The sequence below is a fragment of the Halictus rubicundus genome, chromosome 5 (assembly GCF_050948215.1).
Source record: "Halictus rubicundus isolate RS-2024b chromosome 5, iyHalRubi1_principal, whole genome shotgun sequence".
Lineage (NCBI taxonomy): Eukaryota > Metazoa > Arthropoda > Insecta > Hymenoptera > Halictidae > Halictus > Halictus rubicundus.
In genome coordinates, this window is record NC_135153.1 from 17,436,526 (window position 1) to 17,460,778 (window position 24,253).

The following is a 24,253-nucleotide window of genomic DNA, read 5'->3' on the forward strand; positions in this document are numbered from 1 at the left end:
CGCGACGGATGACAAACAATCGTGTGTAACACGTGAATGAGAATTGGACAACACGTGACAACAGTCTTAACTGTTGTAATCGTCATCCGAGTGAACGTATGTACGCATTATCTGCGTGTTAGCGCAAATAATGAATCGGCACATTGAAGCGAGTAGCTTCCATTTGTAGTCGCTGAAACAGTTGACGTTATCGTGCAAACATCGACACGCATAGCACAGCGATCGATAAGATTAAACTTTAGATGAAAAGAACAAAATAGGAAAGTCTTGACATAGTTGAAAATACTTTTCGAAAACACATTCAATTACGTGAACAAACAATATATAAAACGTTGCAGAAGCAAGTTAAAGAATGTCCAATTTTATAATCATTTCGGAATTTAAAAACATAATTACTTGGAAGACTAAACATGAATAATTATCGCATTCGAGGCGTGAAACTATAGAAAAGTGTTCAAGCGTGATTTAGCAATGTAAGAATGCGTTAATTCGTCAAGTGATAATTCCGCGTTTCATCAAAGTCATTGTTTATGTGCAATGTTTTTTGGGCGTACAATGCAATGTACGACTTACAAACTCGTTCAATAAACTTTCTTATCTCGCACACGAACGTCTTGGAAACATTTCCTACTGAGAAACGAATATCGGGTCGATCTATAAACGTTCGGATGAAAAACGTTCACAATCGAAAATTTTAGAAGAGCGCTTATCTCGAAGTGCTCTGAACGTGGCAAAATTTGCGTGTGTTATCAAGGAAGACGATACGTGACAAACAACTGTAGCTTCTTCAAAGAAAACTACTATCTACCGACAGCATCATTATTGTAGACAAATTATTAATTCGTTATCCTTTAATTTTACTTGTTTATGCAAAGTAAATTTATTTTACATAAAATTACTTTATGCTGTACAAAGAAATATATTGTTGAGTTAATTACAATGGAACATTGAAACTTAATTGAATCAAAAATGTTTTTGAATATTAGATATTGAAATTTTCTATATGTATATTCGTAGAAGCATGAATTGTAATCAGTATTTGCTCCACCTTGTCAAGAAAAATCGTAATCAATTAAAATTTTTCAACAGATAAAATCTGTTTTTGTAAAATGAACGTGTCTGCCCGAGCTTATCATCAGAACTAGTAATCATCATTGAATCTGTTACGTTAAAAACATAATGATGGACGTACATGATTACGAACTATTAATATCACGATTGAATATAAATTCTAGCACACTTCAAAATAAAATTGATCAACGAAGGATTCACAAAGGATTGTGTAGCAGAATTGTTATTGGAAGTAATAATACCTGACTGTATCAAATATATCTTTATTTCTAGTTTATTATTGCCATTAGTACAAAATATATCTGAGCTGACACATATGTGTCTTTGTATTATATAACAGTTGTTCGGTGTACAATGTATTGGAAGTTAAAGTTGAGTACTATCTGAAATGGTGTTCAGTAATGTTAATCAATACAAAATTTCATGTAATGAAATCGTGTCTTTGTTCCTTGTAAAATCTGCCCTTAATTTATAATATATAAATTAATACTCTATGTTACTTAGACTGAAGTACCAAAATGATTAATATAATCATGCACTTCAGAGTACATAGTATATTATAAAACTCTTGTTGATTTGTTGTTACTGCCCCGTGTGGTTGTTTTTTCGAGTGTCACCCATCCTTGTGTGATAAAAACAGTATTGTCCTCTACCATGGTTATTCTAAGTGAGTAAACGTACGTAGCCTTCGAGTAAAAGTAATATTAATACGTTAATACTGTATTAAACAATAAAATTTGTCCCCCTTGACTTTTCTTTGCAAGGCAGTGTTGGCTTGAAAAATATATTCGTGATTTTATTGTGCAGATGTTTGATGCATTCCGGAAGAGGAGTATGTTCGGCAAGACTTTCTAAGAATGGTCGTTTGAAAAGCCTCTTAGCTTCTTCGCGTTGCTCTGGCGTAACAAGTCTGTCATCCAGATGTACCAGATGAGGGAACCAAGATATTATATATAACCTTGTTTTAAAAAATATTTATGATTTTAATATTTGTTGGTTTTGTACCTGTCGTACACACATTCCCCTTTTCTCATACCTGTACTGAAGATAGTCGTAAAAGGTTCCACCATTCAAGTAGCTCGGCGCTGCTTTGTTACCCATGAGGGATAAATATCTGAGGTTGGGCACACTCTCGTAGAGATTCTTTACAAACGGATACAACTCCTCTATAGTGTTATGGTTTAGCCACAGAAGTTGCAGTTTTGGCATATGTGGGAATACAGTGTAATCATCTATAGTATTGTGATCTAAGTTCAGCGAAGTTAGGTTCTCAAATTCTGCTAAGAATTGCAAGTTTCTAAAAAAAGAGTAAAACACATTTGCCACATCAGATAGATTCCATTTGTAACTAAATCTTAATTGTAAATATATTGTGACAACTTTACATAATATATACATACCGACTAAACTTATTGTGACTAATATCCAAATTATGTACTGTATTAGCATAATTTTCAATGATGTCAAACGGCATGTAAAATAATTGCTCGAATGCAAGGGACAGAGAATCAATGACGTCTTCATTTGTTTTCTCTGTAGATAACGACTTCGACTGTCTACAATGAATGTCTACAAATATTAGTTTTCCTAAAGAAGTCATGGCAAGTTGATCCACCTCGTTAGCTTCTTTTTGCAATTCTAACTCATCACTGTAATCCAACCTGTAAAAATGTTATCATACATATGTGAGCTTAACGGCATAGTCTAATACTCTGAATTATTCGCTAATGCCTTTTATAGTATTTGTACGTAGTGAACAACATTTTTCAAATCTACAACGTAGAAACTTACGAACCGTCAATGACCTATCGCGAACATAACCAATTGACAAGAACCAAATTTTAAACAAAATAATACTTACATTATGCTGCGACTTGTGTCACCTTAAGGGGCAGTAACTTTTACCGGATAATCAACGCGTTAGAATCATGCAATATACTTTTCACTCCCTACATGTAGCAATATCGTTTAACCTAACACAAGGTAAGGCCACAGCTTGCATTGACAAATAATATTGCGTAAATAGAAGATCTTGTAAGACTTCAGTGTAATATGCAATGCTGCATATAGTGATTGGGTCAACCATAGTGAGTCTTCCTAAGGTGTGATTGATACTGAGCTTTCAGAAACCGCGGAGGCACCAAGTAAAGTTTATCGGTTTATCTGACGACAGTTGTCGATAAGATACGAACGAAAACGGATTCGCATGGAAAACGATAACTGATACATTTCAAGAGTTCCGAATAGTAACGGAGCAGTTTGAGGTTAGAAACGTTATATAATGTTAAAATCTCAATTAATACATTAGTACAGGCGGAATATCGATCACATTAATTGATGAGGAGACACGATTAATTGCAAGAATTTCAAGTACTCACCGAATTTTCCTGCATATCTTGTTTTCAAATCTTCCCACCGACTAGATTACACGAGTCCACAAACATCTTATGCCACAGTGGTGAGATGGTGCTGCTAGTTTAACAGCTTGTCAAATACCTCACTCTCATTGTCAATGCTCTCAGTCAACAGAACTATCGAACTGCGTATCGATTAATCGTTCCGAACTTTTGCGTTTGCCGGCCAAACACTGTTTGTTCGTTTGTTATTTTCAACAGTTCTTCAAGATAAATGGAGAACCGCGTTATTACGTATGATACGAATTATATCTTCAAAGGTATGTTATGTTTTTACGTTATCTTTCGTTTCTTTCTTATTTAATCTTTCTAGAATTATAACCTTTACCTTACCAACAAAATAAAAATTAAATATTAAATAGATTTTAAACGAAATAAATAAAATGAAATATTCTAAACTAGAAGAATAATTCTAATATTTTTTAACCGGAGGACTGCAGGAGCCTCTTTAATCTTCCTACTGTTAAAAATTTCGTTTCATATTTCGAGTTAATTTTCTGTAAATTGTGTTTGCATGAGATGGTTCAAAGATCATCGAGAGCATAGTTCAGAGATACCTTTATTCAATGAGTAACGTGCATTAGACTTTTACATAACGTCGCTCGTGCCATTACCGGCACGTTTCACAAACAGTAACACAATATCGCTTGATACATATTTCGAGCACAAGAACAAACATTGTCGTGTGCATTTGTAGCAAAAAAGAAAAAAACAAACAAACAAACGAACACGGTTGTTTCCCCTCCCTCCAAAATCGTTCGATTTTGTACCGTTCTCGTTCACCGCAATTTTTCTTTCGCCAATATATATATATATATATATATATATATATATATATATATATATATATATATATATATATATATATATGTATATATATGTATACCGTGTTGATTCTCCTCTCTCGTTGAAAACGAGATCGCTATAATAAACAACGGGTCGCATTTATCGTCGCACACTGTACATACAGCCGCTTCTAACAGACTGTGTCTGACACTATGTACGCATTTGAATGCCTCGATGCGTGCATTTTGTTCGCGGATCTTCGTGGGCAGTGATTGATGATGAAAGCGAATACCAAAGCAGATTTAACACTATCTCGATGCGCTTCACGGTGAATTATACATCGCATCTAAGAAGTATCGATCTACAGTACCGCTCCTAATTATTCGAACGACTTAATACGTTCGAAAGATGACGTATTATGTTCGATACACAAAACGATTTCACGTGGAAAGCTTACACGGTATGATAGAAAGAGGGTTAATTATTCTAGCGAAGAATTGTTTACGCTAACAGTTACATGCGACATTCATACTTACCTCCGGGGTACAGTATACAATTTCTGTCGTTCGAATAATTATGGGCGGTATTGTATAGCATAAATTGAACGTCCATCTTGATTCTTATGCACAGGGCGTAGACGGCCTGACTGGCTAGCTTATCAAATTAATTTTATAATATTCACTTCTGTTTCGTATAGCAGAACGTTGAACCTACGAAAACCATTTTTGTCGTTGTAATTGCGCGATGAAACTGAAATTGGAATTGTGTATCAAATTTTTCGATATTGTCTTCGTAAATCTATTAATAAAATGGAATTTTATCACTGGAAAAAAAAAATTCTAGCGTATCAATGTTTTTTGCTTTGCGTGATACAATAACAGATATTTTATCGATTAAGTTAGGAAGAACAGTAAATAAACAGCGTACAAATATGCTTCAAAAGTAAACATGGAAGACCAACAAACAGCGTATAAATATTATTAAATTATTGCATACTGTCTGATTTAATAAATCAATAGATGATTGAATCTTTGTTTAATACTTTACCAACAACAATAGCACCAATAACAACATATCATTTAATTGAATTGAAAGAATTAAATAAAAATTGAAGTGCATAGTTAGGGGACATAGAATAGTTGAATACATAAAAACACAGTATAATATACTAATTGTAACATAGTACATCGCATAAAGATAAAATTGCTTAAAATATAAGAAGATATGATCTTGAAGTACGTATATAATACATATACAATGCTTACAAGCAGATATAAAATCTGGACGTGCATCTACAAACGTTTATCCATTGTTGAAAGATTTAATTATTTGTAGACAACATCAATTGCACAAAAACCATACACTATAATCTAATTCTGCTTACATTTTCCATAAAGTGCTATAAAATATCGTTCAAAATCAAGAAACATTATTAGCAATTCGTGTCACTCAAACAATTGTTAATAAACAATTTACAGCAAAAAATATGTTTTCTTTTGCTTCGACGGATCGACGTTCTGCTATACTTCCCTTATCGTTTACGATAGAAAGTGATTTGGAACAATTTAACGTTTATATAGATTCTCAATATATCCGTAATGCGTTAATATTAATAATAATATAATTTTACTTAACATCTGTTGCATTATAACAATGTGCAAGCTGCATTCGTGATTGGTTACACTGTGCGAGTAATTATTCATGGCGTTGTCGACTGGCTAATCAAATTCGCTGGTTGGTGTCGAAAACCTTTTTAAACTCGCCGTATTTTGCAATTGTTATCACCAGTAATTCTTACACATTATTGAATCTTAATCATTTACGTATGTTTGCTCCTCTCAAAATGATATTAACACATTGAAAACGTGCAATTATTCGTCCGGCGAGTCAATGTTATCAATTGTCGACGATAAATTTCTTCCGAAAACATAGGTCCATCACGGAAAATTACTTTTCGTACCGACCATGAATAATCACCCTGTATTTTGTCGAAATAAATATACGTACCTGGTGAGTTATAATTATGCAGGTAACGAGAAGTGTACGAGCGAAGTGTTAGAGACTTTACATCGAGAAGCTTCATGTAGCTCGGTGTCGCCAGATCGAGACTTGTTCCCCCACTCTAATTTCCCCTTCCACCGCGCTACTCCCCACGCTTCCGCTGCGGCACGGTCACGTGACCGCATTTCGTACTGGCGGAGAGGGGGTAACTTTTTCCCCCTGAATTCACGCTCCCTCCCCTCGTCTGGCGACACTGAGTGTAGCTCTGTATACGACAACTAAAAGCTCGGAGAAATCAATTCGCTCGTGAATGCTTTCAATCTTCTTTTATTATACACTCAGAGTTACATGACAGACTATATTAAATCGCGACAACAACGTTATTGTTCAATAGCTCGAAGCAGAACGGTACAAACAAACCGGAACGTCTCCCGTTCGTATTTGAACATGTGACGGGCGCTATACTTCTTCTTAAATCTCTAGAGGTCGAAGCAGGCAAACAAACAACGGAGAGAGAAAATATTGAATAGCGCGAAGAGTGTCCACTTTTCTTGGCGCGAAAAGATAAGAAAGTCGATAGAGAACAAGCGACAGGGTCCAACGGAATTCAACATCCACCACCGATCGAAACTAGTGTAGACATTTTCGCGAAACGCTCGCTTTTTGGAAAATTTCTGAATGAAAACATCGAAATCAACGGTGCAACTTCTGCTCGAACACGGCTGCGAGTATTAATTCTTCTTCTTTCTCTTCCCCGTTACACGTCCACGGAAAACACACATATTTCTGTCCGTATAATATTGTTTGATCTACTTTTTATTTAAGACACATTTCTCTTGCATTGCGAATATACGTATCATCTAGAAGAGTTTCAATTGAAAAGTCGAGGCAACAGACAACTAAACGATTTTCAAACTTCGAACATGCGCCGGCGCTCGATCCTCCGAGTCAACACCGATTTAAGATTTATAAATCTCTCTGCAATGATCTCGAAAAAATTCTCTCTCTCTTTCTCTCTGTTTTTCAAATATATATATATATATATATATAATATTTTATAGTCATTTATATTCACTTAGATTTCTGTATAGGTATACGTATGTTCCTTTTTGTATTTCTCCAGTGAAACAGCATAATGTGGAATGTCTCTGTGCAAGACACACGGTTAGGGCGATATACCAAGATCACGGTCCGAACACAGTGATAGCAACCCTTCAATTAATTAAGCCGACTTGCCTGCAAGCTATCAGACACGGTGCCGTGGATTACACACGAACGTTACCTTTCGTCAACGCTGGGCCTAAATACGTGGTTAGTTTGAAAATTGGTGTATCGGTTTTTTTTCCGAGAATTTCTTATTCCGTGTAATCAATCCGAGTGTTGAGGACCTAATTGTCGGACCACGTCAGCTGTTCTTACATCAAAGTTTGTATCAGTTCTAGAATTGTTATTGTTTAGGTTCTACACCAATTCCGAGACAGGATTTTGGGACAGTTATAGAATCAATTCTCGTAACATTTGAACAACGAACAATATTGTATTGAGCAATACAGAAAATGAAATCATAACATACTGTAGTCACAAATTACTGTGTATGCATAAGTTCAAAGTAAATGCGGTAAAATTTTAGTATACAGCCAATAATAAAGGGCACTTTTAACAAAGAATATATTTAATGTCGGACATACTTATGTGTCGTTTCATAATTTTGATATTGTTAAATTTTTTATAGATATGGAAGTGTTAATAACATCGTTGCTCAGAACAGAGGAAATGGCGAGTAAGTAAAATGGATTTCCTAACCTAACTCCCTGCCATTCACCAGTGAGGACATTGTAGAAAGAAAGTTTTGAGAGAAATGTTCAAGGAAAAACACTTGGCAAATTATAGTAGGTACTTATCGTACATTCTATAACAAAGAGTGCAACATTAAAACCCTGAAATTGAAACTTTTATTGCTTAAATTATGAACAATTGGTAAAGCATACTACCCTTTAAGTTTATACTTCATTTTACCATATAATCACGTACAAATATGTTCTAATAATTCTCAAAAAATGTATGTATACGTAATCTGTAGCTATAATATATTAGAATTTAAAGTAAACTAACAAAATTTTGTACAATATTGTTAGAGGAATCGATTCAACAGCAATGTTAGACTGTGTAGTACCTAGAAAATCTCAGAACTGATGCGGGCGATGAAAGAATTGTAATTGGAACTGATCCGGTCCGACTTTTCGATTCTTCGCGAGAATTGTTCGGAATGAAAAATGTTGTTCGAGACGGAACGTCTGTGTAACAGAACTGAGACGCGTGTTCCGAAGCTCAGCGCCGACGAAGTTGATCTGAAACTGTGAAAACGGTCCGCGGACTGGAGGGAAACGTGATTCGTCTAATTAAACCCGTCGCTCCTGATCGAAAGTGAGACGGCTCGGTGCGAGGCGGGTCAACGTTCAATTACAACATTCTCATTCTCTTACATTTAAAATACGTTACGGATACAAACATACAGCGAAGATATAGTTTTACTTTTTTTTTGTATCGCCGGCAGCTGTCCAAGCGCGGCGCGGGCGATTTTCTTGTCTGCGAGAAAATGATTAGCGTTCTCGCCCGAACGAGCGAACACCGTGTCGTCCGCCCCTGGTTTTCCAAAAAGGGGCCGACGATTATTTACACGCCGAAGAGGAACGAAACTTTCCGCGTTAAATGAATCGCCGGGCGCGACCGGCTCGACAATGGGACCGAAAATTAATTGTCTGCCTTTCTATCGGATTTCCTACTCTTGTGTTCTCTCTCTCTCTTTCTTTTTTCATCCCCTCCCCGCCCCCACAATCCTTTCTTTTATTTCGTTGTCAAACAAGAAGAACATTCGACTGGGCCGTTCCGTGAGCCGGGCGAATTGACCACGAGAAATCAGAGACATGGACGATACAATGCGACGCAAAGAAACGGTGAGATACGTGTCTCTCGGTTCCGCGGGGACAACGAGTTAGAACGAGGTTTTCCCGAAAATAAAGTTTCCCGGTGTGGTCGGCTCGTCCGAGGAGAAATATTGCTTCCAGAGGTTGGTGAATTTCTCCCAGGTTATTTCCTGACCCTATGCAAATAGAAATCGTGCGGTAGAATTAGTGGTTTTGCTATATGAGACGGCCTGTCTCCGCGGGGGTACAGCACCATCGAATGGCAAAAATCAATGGTCAATTTTTAAGTCGTTGCTTCGACTCGGTTCGACGGAAGCACTAACAATTTTTGCAGCTAATTGTCCACACATTTGCGAGTAATTTAAGGTAAACAAATCATCAGGATGTTGGAAATTGTTAAAATTGTGACGCGACGACTGTACAGCATTCTGCATCCTTGCAGCATCGGCTAGCAACAAGGACGCGCTAAAATTGTCACTGCACACTATCGTCATACACTGTTGGACAAAATGATACGACTTGTATTTAAATATTTTGTGCAATTAAAAAAAGAAACTGCACGTTTTACACACCCTGTCTCCTCTAAAGAGAACATATTAAGTTTATTGAGGGACGAAGGAAAAAGTTCAAGCATGTGCTGATCTTGGTCTCGAATGCACGTTCGGTTTTACAACCTCTGTAATGATTGAAACATTTTAACGAAACTCGAGCGAAACCTGTTCGCGGAGAATGAGGCTTTCAAAATCAGAAATTCGATTTGTCGACGTTTCAACAGTGCCTGTACCCCCGTGAACGCATTTTGCCACTTACGACTCCCAATTTTTTGAAAGCCTCCCTAGCCTCGGGTTCCGCGATGCCGTGGTATCTGCAGACGTTACAGAACTCGTTCTCATCGATGGATTTATCACCTAATGGACATTAGCGATAGATCTCTTTAATCGGTGACCAGCTCCGTTGACCTAGAAGCCGCTCCAGTGTCTTCCAAGGGAAGCTCGCTGGACGTTAAATGACAGTAGTGCCTCGATAACTGTCGCGTTTCACCCCCACTACCTGTTAATGGCTTCAGCGACGAGCATTCGTCGTCTGACTAAAACTGATTTTCATCTCTTCAGATCGTTGAAGGATACGAGAAACTCTTATGCTGGGCAATATAGTCATTCAAAATGAAAAACAAATGAATAAATTTTATTCAGTTGTGATTTGCGGATTAAATGAATTAATGTATTCGTTACTCGAGTCGTTATTCAAATAAACCGATGCTCGAGTAATGCTCAACACTGGAAGACTTTACTCTGCCACGGATTCGTGTCACGTCAAGCCCCCGAATCCACGACAGTTATTGAGGCATTGCTGGAGTTTCAAAACGACGGTGATTAGAGATTAGGAGATTCTAGAAATGAGGAAAACGTTGCTCACAAAAATTGCAACCTCGTTCGGCGACTCCCCGTTTTTAATATTATTCTGTTTAGAATTCCATTTTGTTTAGAAGCTCAAGATTATTGTCGCTAGTTTTATTCAGTCTCTCCATTGAATTTATAGATTTATCTCCAGTGGTATTGTCAGTTATCGTTCAGACATTAATGCTCGTCTAGTTGCATAAAACCCCGGTTACATAAAACTTTTGCAGCTTCAAACGTTCTTACACAACCGTTACGTTGCCATAAAGAAATACATAACGTAACCTTCAATCACATATTACTGATCATAAGAATGCTATCTTACACATAGTTTTGAGGAATGGAGAACAAAGCAAACTTACCGGACACGTCAAACAGCTGGAACATCAAAGCCATGTATGTTTCCTGCCACTCCGATGGGTTCGCCGAATCGTTCGCATACTCTTCCCACAATGAGTACCACTCGTCTCGACTGATCTGCGAAATATCAGATAAACAGTAAAATAACTGAAAAAACACCATTTTTGATTTTATGGTTTTATGTCGCATCAACTGCTCTGTGTTGTTTCGTTAACCTCTTCACATTTACAACAGAACAAAAGAAATATTGCAATTTTGTAACTTTTTACCTGGCCATCCTGATCTGAGTCGGCCCCTTGTCTCAATCCATCCCACATTTTGAGCAAATTGTCCCTTGTGCTTTGAACTTTAGGATTGTCCGGAGTCCAGCCCCTGCACTCGCTGATTCGCTAAAATTTGAAACAAAACTTTTATTAACACCATAATTCGTACACATTACTTTACCAATCGAATTCCAAATTTATTTTCAAAGAAAGCGTCACTTAATTTTCGTGTTGATCAATTAATCACTACTTCAATTAAGTGTCTCTTTGATAATTCCAAAAAAAGTTTCGATCGTAAAAGTCGTTAAAAGAGATATTTACTTGCACGGCGAGGTCTAGATCCTTCTTATCGATCGCGCCACTTTGATTGCAATCTGAAAAACAACAGGAAACGGTTGATAGGTGTGTACACAGAATAAACTGTTGTTTCTTGAATAATACATTTGTACGATTAAAATTCTCTTTTTTGGAGTTTTGAAGGGATTATTTCAATGTTTTCTCTGCCATTAGACTGCACTGAACGATGTTAATGACATGACCTTGAAGTGACTTTTGACCCTCAAACTTGAAATTTAACCTGAAGTTAATTTCATACTTAAACATTCTTCGCGGTGTATTTATCCATTGATGTGATTAAAATTGCACGAGAAATATTTTCGAGAAAAACAGGTATTTTCCTGTTATACCTTTAAATGAACCACCCTGTATGAATCTGTTAACTCTGTTAGTATAGCATCGTAACCCTATTAAACCATTTTAAGAGGCCGAGACTTTCAGAGCTCAGTATGAATTCAGTAACTTGTTCACATCGACGTAAATATTTCTCCGATGCCAGTGCATTACTGCCATCAAAAATGGAATCCACCATTATTCCAGTCAGAGCTTTTTACGGTTAAATGTACATTGATTTCTTCGTGTCTGGCAGCCTTTGAAATGTTTCATAAGGGCTTCATTTTGAAATATTCAGATCGTCGATCTCTCTACTGTCGAGCATGAATCCAATCTTTAATATGTTAAACTCTGGAATACTTTATCGTTTCAACCAGGTCAATCTCGATTTTGAAGTCAGCAACGTTAACTTTGCTTCGGGGCTGAAACAATCTCCTATCAACGAAGTTTTTTTCGCCGATAACAATTTAAGCTCGATGCAATGCAAACTGCATCGAAAACATTTCAAGCTTCCCGTGTGTCGATCTGGTGCTTCGGCTAACGGTGTATAAACAATGCAACTTTTTTCATCACATGGCAATATACTTTTAATTAAAAGTATTTTTCGAAACAAGCGTTCGGTCAAATGTATTCCGAAATATTTGATAACCAAATTGAACGAACGTTTCACTGTTACGTGGATATAACTGGTTGTATTAAATTCGATTCAACTTTGTGCGATTAATACAATTATTTAAATTTTAATCAAATACAATTATTTTAAGTGATAACGTATGTGCATAGTTATATTTCACAGTCCAATATTTCTGGCTATGAGTTTCACGTTCAGTATCATGACAGATTACAAAATAAAATGGAGAAATGACAAATTACAAAATAAAATAATTCATTTACCATTAGTTTGAGTCAACAGGAATTTTTCAAGATATTTTTTAACGTTGAGGCCTAGAATGTGAACCCTGACTACACACAGAAACGTCTAAAATATTTCATTTCAGCTAGATTATCTTTCATCTCTCGACTACAGCAGGTTTTATTTCCAAGATGTGTAAACCCTGCGCAGCCTACTTGAAATCATCCAATTCGAGCACACCTGGTGTGTGACTTACTGTAATTGAAATTCCGGGTGGCATACCGGCAGAGCGAATCCGTTGCCAAATACCCACTAATCAGACCCGCATCTATCAATTTCACGCGAATATATGAGAGCAGCACAACATCAGTTCCGGACATCCTCGCCAATCCAGAAATTGAGGAGACAATGCTAGGTGAGAAAGAGGTGGGCGGAGATTTGGCGCGGGACCAAAGGAACCCAAGATAAAACGTGGACCGTTTAACATTACATCAACCCGGTGTCAGGTCCATCATCGCATTAAGTTCACGGAGCGATCGAGTTAGCATTTATACCGCGTTCCCGGGGCTATTAGGCTCGCCAGGTTAGACGTTACGACCCGCAATAAACGATCAGTGTGCTGATCTGAGCAAAGCTCATAGACTTTATTGTTTTATAATGGAAGTGTTCACGTCGAACCAACAGATAACCAACGTTTATTAGACAACTTCACTTCCGACCTAACCTCTGTACCAGACGGTGTCGCCAGATGAGGGGAAGTTATCCTAACTCTGCCAGCACCGGAGTATGCACGTCAGAGACGATAAACGTCACGTGACCGGCCCGTGGCGGAAGCGTGGGGAATATCGCGGTAGAAGGGGAAGTTAGAGTGGGGGCACAAGTCTTGATCTGGCAACACTGGTGCTATAGTGATGGGCACGATACCCCACCCTTCCACCTCCGTTCAAGTAGAGGGGGCAACTCTCCTTCGCCTAAGCCAGAGAGAAGAGTGGGGATGGTTGCCCCACTCGTCACCCCTGTTAAAGAGAAAGGTCAAATATTACAAATATTGGGGGTACCCATAAGTAATCGATTATTTGCAAAGAATTTGTTTTGCCTTTAGTTCTGTACCGATCGTTGAAGAGGAGACACGCATTCTTTTACAGTTTTCGGTAAAGCAGCTCAAAATATTCTAAAGAGTATAATTTCTTTTTACAACCCTGTAATAAAATGGCGACGTCCGTACCTTCCGAGGATCACATTCGTCATCGGACACACGACATATCTCGCGTGTTTCTTTATTAGATTAAGTGCTTTAATTCGAAAAATTATTAATTCTGGAAACGGTATAGTTAAAGAGAAACATTGACTTCAGGATATTTTTAATTTATTGTTTCTGTGTGTGATATAATTCGTAACATGGAACTGCACATAACGCAACATCACAATTTTCACAATAGTATCTTGTTTCTTTGCGGACACATTTTATTGTGCACCATACACAACGCACACTTAAACGAGAACTAACTGAAACGACATAGAAATAAGCGGTGTCCTCAGACGAAGCAAAGACAAGCCCGCGTGTTTACACGTCCGTGGCACCGCGGAAGCGAAATTGCGTCCCGTGATAACGCGTCTGAACGAACAGTATCGGCGGCGCGTCATAACACGTCTGTAAACTTATACGAACGGTATCGACGTCGCGTGATAACACGTCCGTAAGAACGAAGTGGTTAAGAAATAAAACATTGTGTAGAAGATGTAAGGAGACAGCTCGAGTCATATTTTGCTTGACGAACCCTGGATTTCTATAAGAGGGGGGTTGAAAATTTGCAGGAAAGATGGCAAACTGTCCTCGACAATGATGGAGATTATACAGGGTGGTTGGTAACTGGTGGTACAAGCGGAAAAGCTTTCGACTTCTTTTTTCGCGTAGAATCACGCCCTTTCCGCTTCTACCACCAGTTACCAACCACACCCTGTATAATAAATCAAGAAATAGAAACTGGAATTTACTACAAAGTTTGTTTTAGATTTCAAAATAATTGATTACTTATGGGCGGAATTCATCGGTGATCATCGGCGCAAATCTGTTCGGCGTGGTGTCCCGCGTTTTGCCGCGGTGCCGCCGCGTCGAAAGGGACCCGATAGCACGTAGGCAAAACACGTGACAAGGAATCGATGTAATGAAATATGGCCGGGATGCATGTGTGCGGCCTGCGGGCTGCATGGAATTTTGGCGGGCGTCCAAAGGGAGGCCGGGCGCAAGATATCACGGGTAGAAAACCCGCGGAAAAGACGAGTATCCGTCGATCGTGCTATTCATCGTTCACCCGGTGCGGCGCGGCGCGGCGCGGCGCGGCTCTGTCGCCGTTTGAATCCGACGTCATTAGTTTTCGCAAGTCGTCTCAATTTCGTGCCTCGTGGCACAACTTCTCGGCTTCTTTTCGGCGTCGACCATCCTCCTTCCGACCCCCGAGATCCATAGACCTCTCCTCCCTGTTTATTAATTCCATTATGTGTCCCTCGCCGGGCTCCGTCACCTTGCGACCCCGTCCGATCAGCGCTGATATCTTATTCCACGTAATACCTAAGCTTTTCGTCAGACACCGGTCCCCGGTGATTAATTTTATTGAACGGCCGTTGATATTGACTCGGTGCCGTTTCGTTCAGTCAATCACGATACCGTTCTCTATGCAAATATTCTTCCGCCGTTTCGGGATCCTAAAGAAATTTACGAGGTATTGTGTACCCTGTCGCAACGCATCGCAGTTAAATGAAATTACCGACGTTGACCTAAATGGATCACTGAAGCTGCACGCGTCAATATAATCGAGTTGTACGATGCAGCAAGTTTTAAGATGAATAGTTTGCATTTAACTGAAGCAAGCGAATTGTTACTGGCAACAATAGTGATCTTGATGCGGAGGACGTGAAATGTCATTCTTAAAAATAAATGGACTTGCAGACACGCTCTGGCATATATCGCACGGCGAAACGATGACAGCAGAAAGCTAGCGTATTTAGATATGCATCGTGATACTGTTGGCAATAATTTGTCAATAAACATGGGCGGGGTAGTCACGATTTCCAGAAAGCACGTGAAGACACGTACTCGTCCCTGGTTTCTCTGGGTCACGGTGAAATACCGTATCGACGATGAAGAACAGCCTCGTGGGATATGTTTAGCAGCCGATCGACGGCCAAAGAAGGGAAGAAAGTAAGGGGCTAATGAGTGCCGCGAAGCGTGTACACGCCTGTGACCTCCACGCTCCACACGGATGACGGCTGATCAGTGATCATCAGACTGATCGCATAGGGGCGCGGGACACAGTTCACGATTTGCGTGGACGCAACCAAGCATCCGCCTCGAGACCTGCGTCCTAAGTTTCGCGAGCTAATTGCGCGTGGTAATCACTTCCGGGTGCGATTTACACCGGGGCGTACTCTTCCGACACGCGTGACACGCATTCCGAAGTAAAAGTTTCACTATAACGGCGGATTCTCATTGGCCAAGAGAGTTCAAGTGAACCTCGGCGACCCGATGCATTTCAGGTTTTTTAATACTCGTTTCCCGCACGTACGACCGAGCTCGGATATGTCGGTCAATCCTTTCATCTGTTACCCTTTAATGTTGTAACGCCCCTTGAAGGTTCAGAGTGATTACTATCTTCTTGTGTATCTGGGAAATTTCACTGAAATTATATTACATTTTTTTTACTTTGTTTTATCACAGTTTGTTAAATTTGTAATTTAACTTTTCGGTGGTGGAAACTTTCTACAATTTCATGATCCACTCAAATTTATTATGCAGTTAAAATGTGCACACACCTACTGAATACGATATAAAGATTTTGCACATTTTAGGAACGTTGGTTATTTATGTAGGACAATATCGAAACACGTGTTGGCCTTCAAAGATTTTCTTTTTACCGTGAAAAACGAAAAAGCAGCAAGGACACGGATGCTTAATATCTGTACTGAGAACTTTGTATAAGCCCTCAGAGGTGGTAAAAGAATTGGATTTTCGTTGGACTTTCCTTATAAGAGGAATAAGAAAGTTTTAATAAACACGCTGCCACCGGTCAAAATACTTAAATGAAGTTTAATCGGATACTTGTCCCATTTTAAACTTCGGGGAGGTCTAAACGAAGCAAGTGTTTCCACTAGGTTGTAGTTATAAAAAATGCCACAAAAATGCGTATTTGTGTAGATATAATCAATCCAATAAAAAGTTTCTAGTTTTATTAACCCCCTGAAATATTTTATAAATTTTATAGATTGTCCTTACAAATATTTCCGTCAACCTGTATAAATTTGTGAATCGTTTTCAAGATTATTTTAAATATTTTAGATCACTAAAAGTACAGGAAGTAATTCAACGTTCTGAAACCGACAAAATTGCCTCGCTCTGTTTTGAAAAATTCTTAAACTGTAAGAAACATACTTAACAAAGGAATCAATAATCGTTAGAACGCGAGATAATACACGATAATCGTTTTCCTTTCTCATTGCAGCTCAAGCGGAACCATTTTCTGACTTACAAGACGTCCATCTTCTGAGCTTCTCTTTGCTACGCTTTCTGAACTCTCGACAAGTATGTTATTTCTTCTTCCGAACGTTTTTATTTTTATAAAGTTCTTCCTTGCATTTTGTATTTCTTTCTATATTCGAACGAAACTATATTAAAGATGTGCTTATCATCAATAGACTGTCCATACATCCATAGTATTCTTAGTCTTTCAAAACCCAGTATAGAGGACACTCCACTACCCGAGCGCACGTCTGTTAAAAAATGTATGCAATTCATCAACTAAAAATATATTCATTTTGTTCATGAAAAATGAGGGTCACCTTCATTCTTTTAAATGACTACATATTTTTTCAAAACGTAATACTATCGCTTACGTCAAGACGAGTTCGACGGTCCAGTATACTCTGACCTTATCACGACCTTGACCTCATTGTGCGTAATCAATGCCACGTTTTCGTTGAACATTACTTGATTTTATTCTCTGCAAGTGACGTGGTTAAACGTAGGTCTCGTCCATTCGTTCAAATAATGGAGAGTATATGTCTCCTCGCTGAACCTTCGTAATCACGATCCTAACTTTCTCCGCGTCTCTTTCCACGGTGGCATAACATCGTGCCGCGTCAGAAGCCAACAGACAGAGGCAGTTCCCAAACAGCCAGGAGGAAGACCGCTGGCCCGTGTGTGCTGCTCCCTGAAAAGCCCGGGCACGCAGAAGTGCGTCCAACTTGTATGAATGATTGCCCCGATGCACGACGCAGGCCGAAGATACGCGCACAGAGGCGTAACGTGTAATTTCAACGGGGCGAGGCGTATCCCCTTAACCGCGTCCATTGTTTATCTCCTCTCCTGTTCGCACCATAAATAGGCGTCCGTCCTGGCCTGGCTCACTTTTGCTCGAACGGCCAACGCACAGGTGTCGTTGGGAGACCGAACCGAACGTCCCCGTGCAACCTTTGCTCCTCTATAGTCCTCCCAAAAATACCACCGAGACGAGGAGAACCTGACATCGGCCGCTCGGACAAAAACCGTATTTCATTTTCTCGAAGAGGCTCGGGCGGCTATCCGGCTGTCAGCCGCGACAGGGGGGGATGACGCGTGGTGGAAGATCGTTACCAAGGCTTTACTGATTCGGGGGGGAAAAAAAAAGAACGATACGGGGGAACCCGTCAGGACCGTCCAGAGAACAATCGGCCTCGCTCGTTTCGTTACCGGATCAACGGGCTCTCTCCGGTTCTCCTCTAGAAAAATATTGACCGACTCGAAACTACGGCTTATCGGGGCCGCCGCAGAGTGACGTAGCCGAGTCCGCGAAATTTTCCTCAGCCCGTACGAGGATATCGGAGATACCAGATAATTACCAGGGAATCGGATTATTTTGACCCTCGGACTGCCGACCCCTCTGACAACCCGCCACACGTGCCAGAAAACGCTCCGAGCCGGAGATTGAAACAGTTCGGGGACTTATTAATAGGTTCTGGTGGTTCAAATATCGACCATAGAGCTCTTCAAACAATATTTTTACAGTATTTTATAGTGGCTAGCTTCTGTACAGTAAAAGTTTTAGCGCGAGAAGAATTTGTGAAATATGAGAATGAGAAAGTTTTACTGTAACAGGAACGTTTTGTTTATCAGTAATATGTTTTGAGAAAATTTACATTAAAATTCCAGCAAACAGTTCAAATCTGGCGAAATGATTAAAAACGTGTTGTTTCCACCGTGACAAAAGCAATCTTGTAATGCCAACTTAATTTTCTAAATGCTCCCGTGTTATTTAATTATCTTGAGAGGTGTGTTGGCGGATACGCCAAGTAAAAAAGCGTTCTTATTTTAGTTCAAGACATTCTCTGTGTAGTTAAAAATATAACTCAAAATTAATCTTGGTGAATGAAAATATAAAAATTTTGATGAAAATTTCACCGACTATTTTCAACCATAATGAATATCTAGGATTACTCAAGAAATTGTAATAATTTCTCGCAAAAATGATTTTGTGTGACTTGCAATGTTGTAATCTCATATAGAAATACGACAATGCATTTGTTCAGTAACCAAATTTCTTTTTTCGAGTCGAACAAAATCATTCGATTGTGTTAGAAGATTTAACGAATTTCAGAAGACTAAAAATATCATAAGATCGTCGGTTATTGTACCATAAACGTCTTATCCCAGCTGACGACGATAACGTATTGTGTACTCACCGAAGAAGGTGTTGAAAATGTAGAGTAGCTTCTTTTTGCGGAACTCCGACAGTGGCATTTTGTCAATCTGCAACATAGGGAAACAAGAGGGTTGGAATGTGTACGGTCTTGTATGTGTGTGACATGCTAATACTCATTTTCCATTGAATGGCGATCAGGGTCGATTGTCTCGAGCGACCGACCCTTATTTTATCTCGCCGGTAAAAAGTAATCGCAGCTTGCCTTTATCGAGCTGCTTTGTACGTAGCCTCGATATTTACAAGGCCGCCGTGAAGACACAAAGTTGGTTTAATTCAATTACAACAACTGTTGTTCGTTACTGAATAACCGTTCCTGCTTTCTCTCCTAATTCATCTAAAACATTTCTTTTTCTTCTTCTTCTTTCACGTGTGCCTCCAGTTAGTTACAAAATGCGAGATTCAAAACGCTTCTTAGAAAATGTTACATTTTTAATCGAGACACCCAAAATAACGCAGAAATCGAATTACTTGAAAAAGGATTACAGCTTTGTTCCGAAACAATTGAATCGGTAATGTAATTCGACAATCATAGTTAACACTAGAACTACCGGATGAGTCAAAATGATTTGCTTCTAATTTTCTTGTAGATTTTTCTGGTAGAAATATTGAAATTACAAGTAGGTTTTCATGAGGAAATTTTGTAATAAACTTCTCTATCGAAATAGATATTTAAACAAAACTGGTGGCAAATCTAAACAAATGCAATTTTGTTGTTATTATGAGGCAATGTATGCCAGTTGCATCTAGTGCTTGGTAGTTCTGGTGTAAAATCAATCTCACTTAAAATTCCGGTTATTAAACCAACCCCCAAAAACAGTTCTTCGAGACAACTGTAGGATTCTTTGGTGGTTAATTTCTTACGTTTTTGTTCTTCACTGAAGAAGCAGCCGAAACGTTAATTGATACCGGTCTCTTCAATCCGTAACGACTGAGATGCACGAGAGAGGCAATCATTTATATAGTAAGATTTTCTTACCGAAGATAACGTCTTCCTATATTTGAGTATTTACTGACGCACATTTCGCTGTAATACCGTAATAGTACGACACATGCAAGCTAAGATGTTCGCAAACATCAGGCGGAGATTGTTGCACGGGTACGTGACGCGCGAGAGCTACGATTAAATGACTCATGGGAAATGAAAAATTTCGATCATGCTTGTTATTTTTCGACGCGTCTTCGCCGTACCTAGAACGATACGTTCCATTGTTCGCTGTAGCGTGGAGACTGCATAACCGATTCCCGGTAGAACTGCGAGAATTATAGCGTTGAATATTCATCAAAATTATGTGTTAAATCCTGTTTAGCATCTACACGGACGTGCTTTTTATTCTCGACGTGCCTTAATAAATCTGAGCAGTATAGTCACAACACGAGTGTAGAGTTTCAATTTTATGAATTTACAAATTCATATTCATATTCCACTCGTTCAATCGAGTCAATTTGTTCGATTTAAAGTTGGTAATTGTCAAAGTATGAACGTCTCTACAGAGTTACAATTTCATTAATTATATGACAAAGTTGAATGCCATTTATCGAAATTTACTTCAATTTATACAGAAACGTTTATTGCACCACTCGAAAGCTGAGTAGTACTTTTGTCAGTAGCATTGTAAAAGTATGCGAAAAAAATATTTTTCTGCAAGTTGCTTGAAATAAGTTGAGTATCAAAATTGTTTCATCGACTACATCATTGTGAAAATTTATGTGTTAACTTGAAAGTGATATTTTTATATGTAATAGCATGTCTGCAGATTTCGTCACATTTTTCGTCACATCTCTTTACGAAGCTGCTGCGATGTAACGATAATTATACAGTGGAACACTTTACAATACCATTGGCTCTGTATTGAATGAAATTATCTACCAGAGCAATGAAACCTGCTGGACGCCTGTGACGTGGAATTTTGAAAGGCATTGTTATCCGTGGAAATCGAATTTCCTTTGTACAATTTAACAAGCCGGGTATAATGAAAACGAAATCAGTAATTTATGTCTTTTCTACATACATTGTCAAATGTTTTAATGAGTATTGATTCCCGCGCTTGCAGTTTCTTTTTCATTGAAATCCATACTGTTGACGTATTTACAGGGATGAAAGGAATTAACAACCATTTTTGGATCAACGAGTGCGTAACAGTTAATTATAGTTTAATTATCAAATGCGTTAAACCCATTGAAACAAATCCTGCCAATTACAGAATGAGAATCGATACAGCAAACCAGTATTACTGCGGAAAATGTGGCAAAAATGTCTACAAATTCGTCTTTAACGAACGCTCGACGCGTTTAGAAAAACTGCCCATTAACTTTTATGCCTTTCTTTCTATAATAACCGCGGTGATTTCGTCCGATACCTTTGTAATAAGTATCCATTAATTTTTATCGCTTTTTGTAATAATCCCTGCGATTTCGTCGTTAAAGCGAATCCGATATTATTGTAATATGTAGTCATTAACTGTTCTGCTATTTTTATGATTAATGACGTAATTCTTGCACCTCAGTTAAATCATTTTACAGATTTAATCTAACATACGAAGTTAAATTTAAAAAATTATGAATTACCTATTGGCAAAATTTTCACCTTATTTTATTGACGTTGCAATAATAATAATAGTTGTTATGACTTTCATTTTTACATTTATTTACTGGAGAACGCAAATACTGCAAATAACGCAAATAAAGCTTCTCGGCCCCTTGTGGGGTATGCCCGGTGGAGGGGATAGGCGAACACTCAAAAATCATGCAGTTGCGTGAGGCTTAGATCAAGACTTTACTGTACTTCTTATTGGACTGCGGATTCATTGACGTTAGAAACAATTAGAAGAATTTAGGGATACTGTTACATTATTTTCAACCTGTCAAACATATTAAGAAAGAAATTAATGTTTCATTTCACCCCAGTTTGCTGTCATTCGGGTAGAAAATTTGTATCTTGCATAAAGATTCACAGTCTGCTTCTAATTGATTTTAACTAATTTCTATTGCCTTTTATTCCTTTTCTATTACTTCTTTCATTACTTTCCGCAAAGCAATATTACGAACCTCCACTATCAGAATAGCTCCCGTACGCTCGCATACCCGTCGCATTCGTTTAATTAATTGATCCAATTCGACAGAAGAGCGTCGTCTACCTTTTGCCGTGCAAGGAGCAATAAGCGACATAATCGTCGCTTCTATTTTTGCTATGCCGCCGGAGTCAACGAGAACAATGTCGTGGGCCACAACGAGCCCGGCCGCTAATCCCTTCTTAATCTACGATAAATAAGAAGTAATAACACGTAATCAGCGGTGATAACGATCGATCAGAGGAAGTTACTTTCGAAAAAGCCACTGCCAACATCGCCGGCGGTCGTCCGCGGTGCCATTACACGTCAAGGTGAATGTTGACGTCAATCATTCGGATCGGTTCAACGGAACTAATCTTTCGTCACGTTCTAATCTTTTGTCCGTCGATTCCGTCGGTGACGAATCGGGGCATGCGCGGAACGACACTCGGAATCGTCGCAACAGTGGCACAAATAAATGAATATCTAGGTTATTTTTCTGTTTTCCTTTTTCTTTCGTCCAACGATAAATCGGCCGATCGAGGCGAGAGATCGATACGACCCGACCTCCCGTCGTCCCGCGATGCACCGCGGTTGCATTGTCGTGTAATTCGATAATAAGTAAAGTCAATTTCGTAGTCTGCGGGCCAGTTTCTTGAGTGTCAATCGATCGTTCGTGTAGTTTGGCCGGAACTACGGCGTTGCATTGTTGGACACGTGAGCGTCACTTTTCGAGAAGTTGCAACGAGTTTGTTCTACATGGACAGCTCGGCTTCGTCGCGGACCACCGTAGCCTTGGTTTTCGAACGCTATAAATAATTCTGCTTACGGGCCCGGGACAGTCACGTGACTTTTTAATTAATAATTTCCATTCACAGACTTAAGATCCGTCTTGGTCTTGATCCGACGGGACTCAAGTCTGTTGTGACTAAACTTGTTACATTTTTTCCTGTGTATTATAACTTGTAAATAACTCTGTATTATGTATGTAAATGTAGCTCAATTTGTAGCTGGAGATATTTTCTAGCGCACGCTGCTCTCGATTTCATCCAGAAAACTCGTCCATTGGCATAAAAATGCTTGGATTCCACGGCATGCGCATCGTCAATTTTTGGCCTACTTCGAACGCTTATGTTACCAAATATCTGCATAATCTCGGCATCTCCTGACCAGCGCGCAATAGATTGAACCTTCCTCTTTCGATTGAGCCCTTTACCAGCGACAAAATATTCTTATATAAGGACGAAAACTTGAGGCACGTAAAATCATTTTTTGACGGTAATGTAGTCACTCTACCTTATCGCGAATCTACGAAGACCGGGCCCTCAAATGAACTAATAATTTTTTTCAAGGAAATATTCGCTACAGAAATTTTAGAATCAATTGTCTTATGTCCAAAGATCTTCTGTTAACTTTCTCGATGATAAGTATGCGGTAAAAATTAATTTATATAAACATTTATACGACAGCCTCGTTACTGGAGGTGCAAGTTAATGGCCATTGGTGAACTGAAATTTTTGTAAAAATATGGTTCTTGTGCTTAAGCTACGTATTTTTTGGTTGCAAAATATTTGAAGGAAATCGATTACGTAAATATTTATGTGATGGCCCCATCACTGAAGGTGATCGATGGGCACGATCACAAGTTTTGATGGGCATTTTGTTGTTTTAGAAGATTGAGTGCGACTGAAAGTTAGAAAGAAATTGTAATATTTACATAAACGATTGAAGGTAATG

At 38.8% G+C, this 24,253-nt stretch overlaps 2 protein-coding genes and 2 long non-coding RNA genes across 6 annotated transcripts in view; 2 read left to right on the plus strand and 2 right to left on the minus strand.

The window, feature by feature from the left end:
- Positions 1–1,318: 1,318 nt before the first annotated feature.
- On the minus strand, positions 1,319–3,593 carry LOC143354488 (leucine-rich melanocyte differentiation-associated protein). 2 transcript variants are annotated; one of them, XM_076788637.1, is made up of 4 exons: positions 3,450–3,593; positions 2,472–2,732; positions 2,108–2,368; positions 1,319–2,029 (listed from the first exon to the last, which is right to left on the minus strand). In XM_076788637.1, exons 2-4 carry the CDS (start codon positions 2,669–2,671, stop codon positions 1,795–1,797), a joined length of 696 nt encoding a protein of 231 aa, XP_076644752.1. In that variant the 5' UTR covers positions 2,672–2,732; positions 3,450–3,593; the 3' UTR covers positions 1,319–1,794. The 2 variants fall into 2 exon arrangements, with proteins under 2 accessions (XP_076644752.1, XP_076644750.1); XM_076788635.1 differs by lacking the exon at positions 3,450–3,593 and adding an exon at positions 2,933–3,383.
- An 11-nt stretch (positions 3,594–3,604) lies between these two features.
- Positions 3,605–24,253, plus strand: part of LOC143354492 (uncharacterized) — a 69,641-nt gene continuing 48,992 nt past the window's right edge. The window contains exons 1-2 of the long non-coding RNA XR_013082336.1: positions 3,605–3,745; positions 17,235–17,314. This is a non-coding gene — a long non-coding RNA (uncharacterized LOC143354492). The remainder of the gene's footprint in view (positions 3,746–17,234; positions 17,315–24,253) is intronic.
- Positions 4,354–8,913, plus strand: LOC143354493 (uncharacterized). Its single transcript, XR_013082337.1, has 2 exons — positions 4,354–8,096; positions 8,129–8,913. It is a non-coding gene; the product is annotated as an uncharacterized LOC143354493 (long non-coding RNA).
- The window catches only part of Scp2 (Sarcoplasmic calcium-binding protein 2), a 70,296-nt gene continuing 52,626 nt past the window's right edge, over positions 6,584–24,253 (minus strand). Inside the window, exons 1-7 of one of the 2 annotated variants that reach the window (XM_076788641.1) lie at positions 20,331–20,385; positions 19,450–19,516; positions 11,538–11,590; positions 11,223–11,342; positions 10,956–11,070; positions 10,007–10,104; positions 6,584–9,372 (exon numbers count right to left, since the gene is read on the minus strand). In XM_076788641.1, the coding sequence (XP_076644756.1) occupies positions 9,265–9,372; positions 10,007–10,104; positions 10,956–11,070; positions 11,223–11,342; positions 11,538–11,590; positions 19,450–19,507 (552 nt within the window). In that variant the 5' untranslated portion in view covers positions 19,508–19,516; positions 20,331–20,385 and the 3' untranslated portion in view covers positions 6,584–9,264. Of the gene's footprint in view, positions 9,373–10,006; positions 10,105–10,955; positions 11,071–11,222; positions 11,343–11,537; positions 11,591–19,449; positions 19,517–20,330; positions 20,386–24,253 lie in introns of those variants that run through there. The other variant, XM_076788640.1, reaches the window with a different exon arrangement.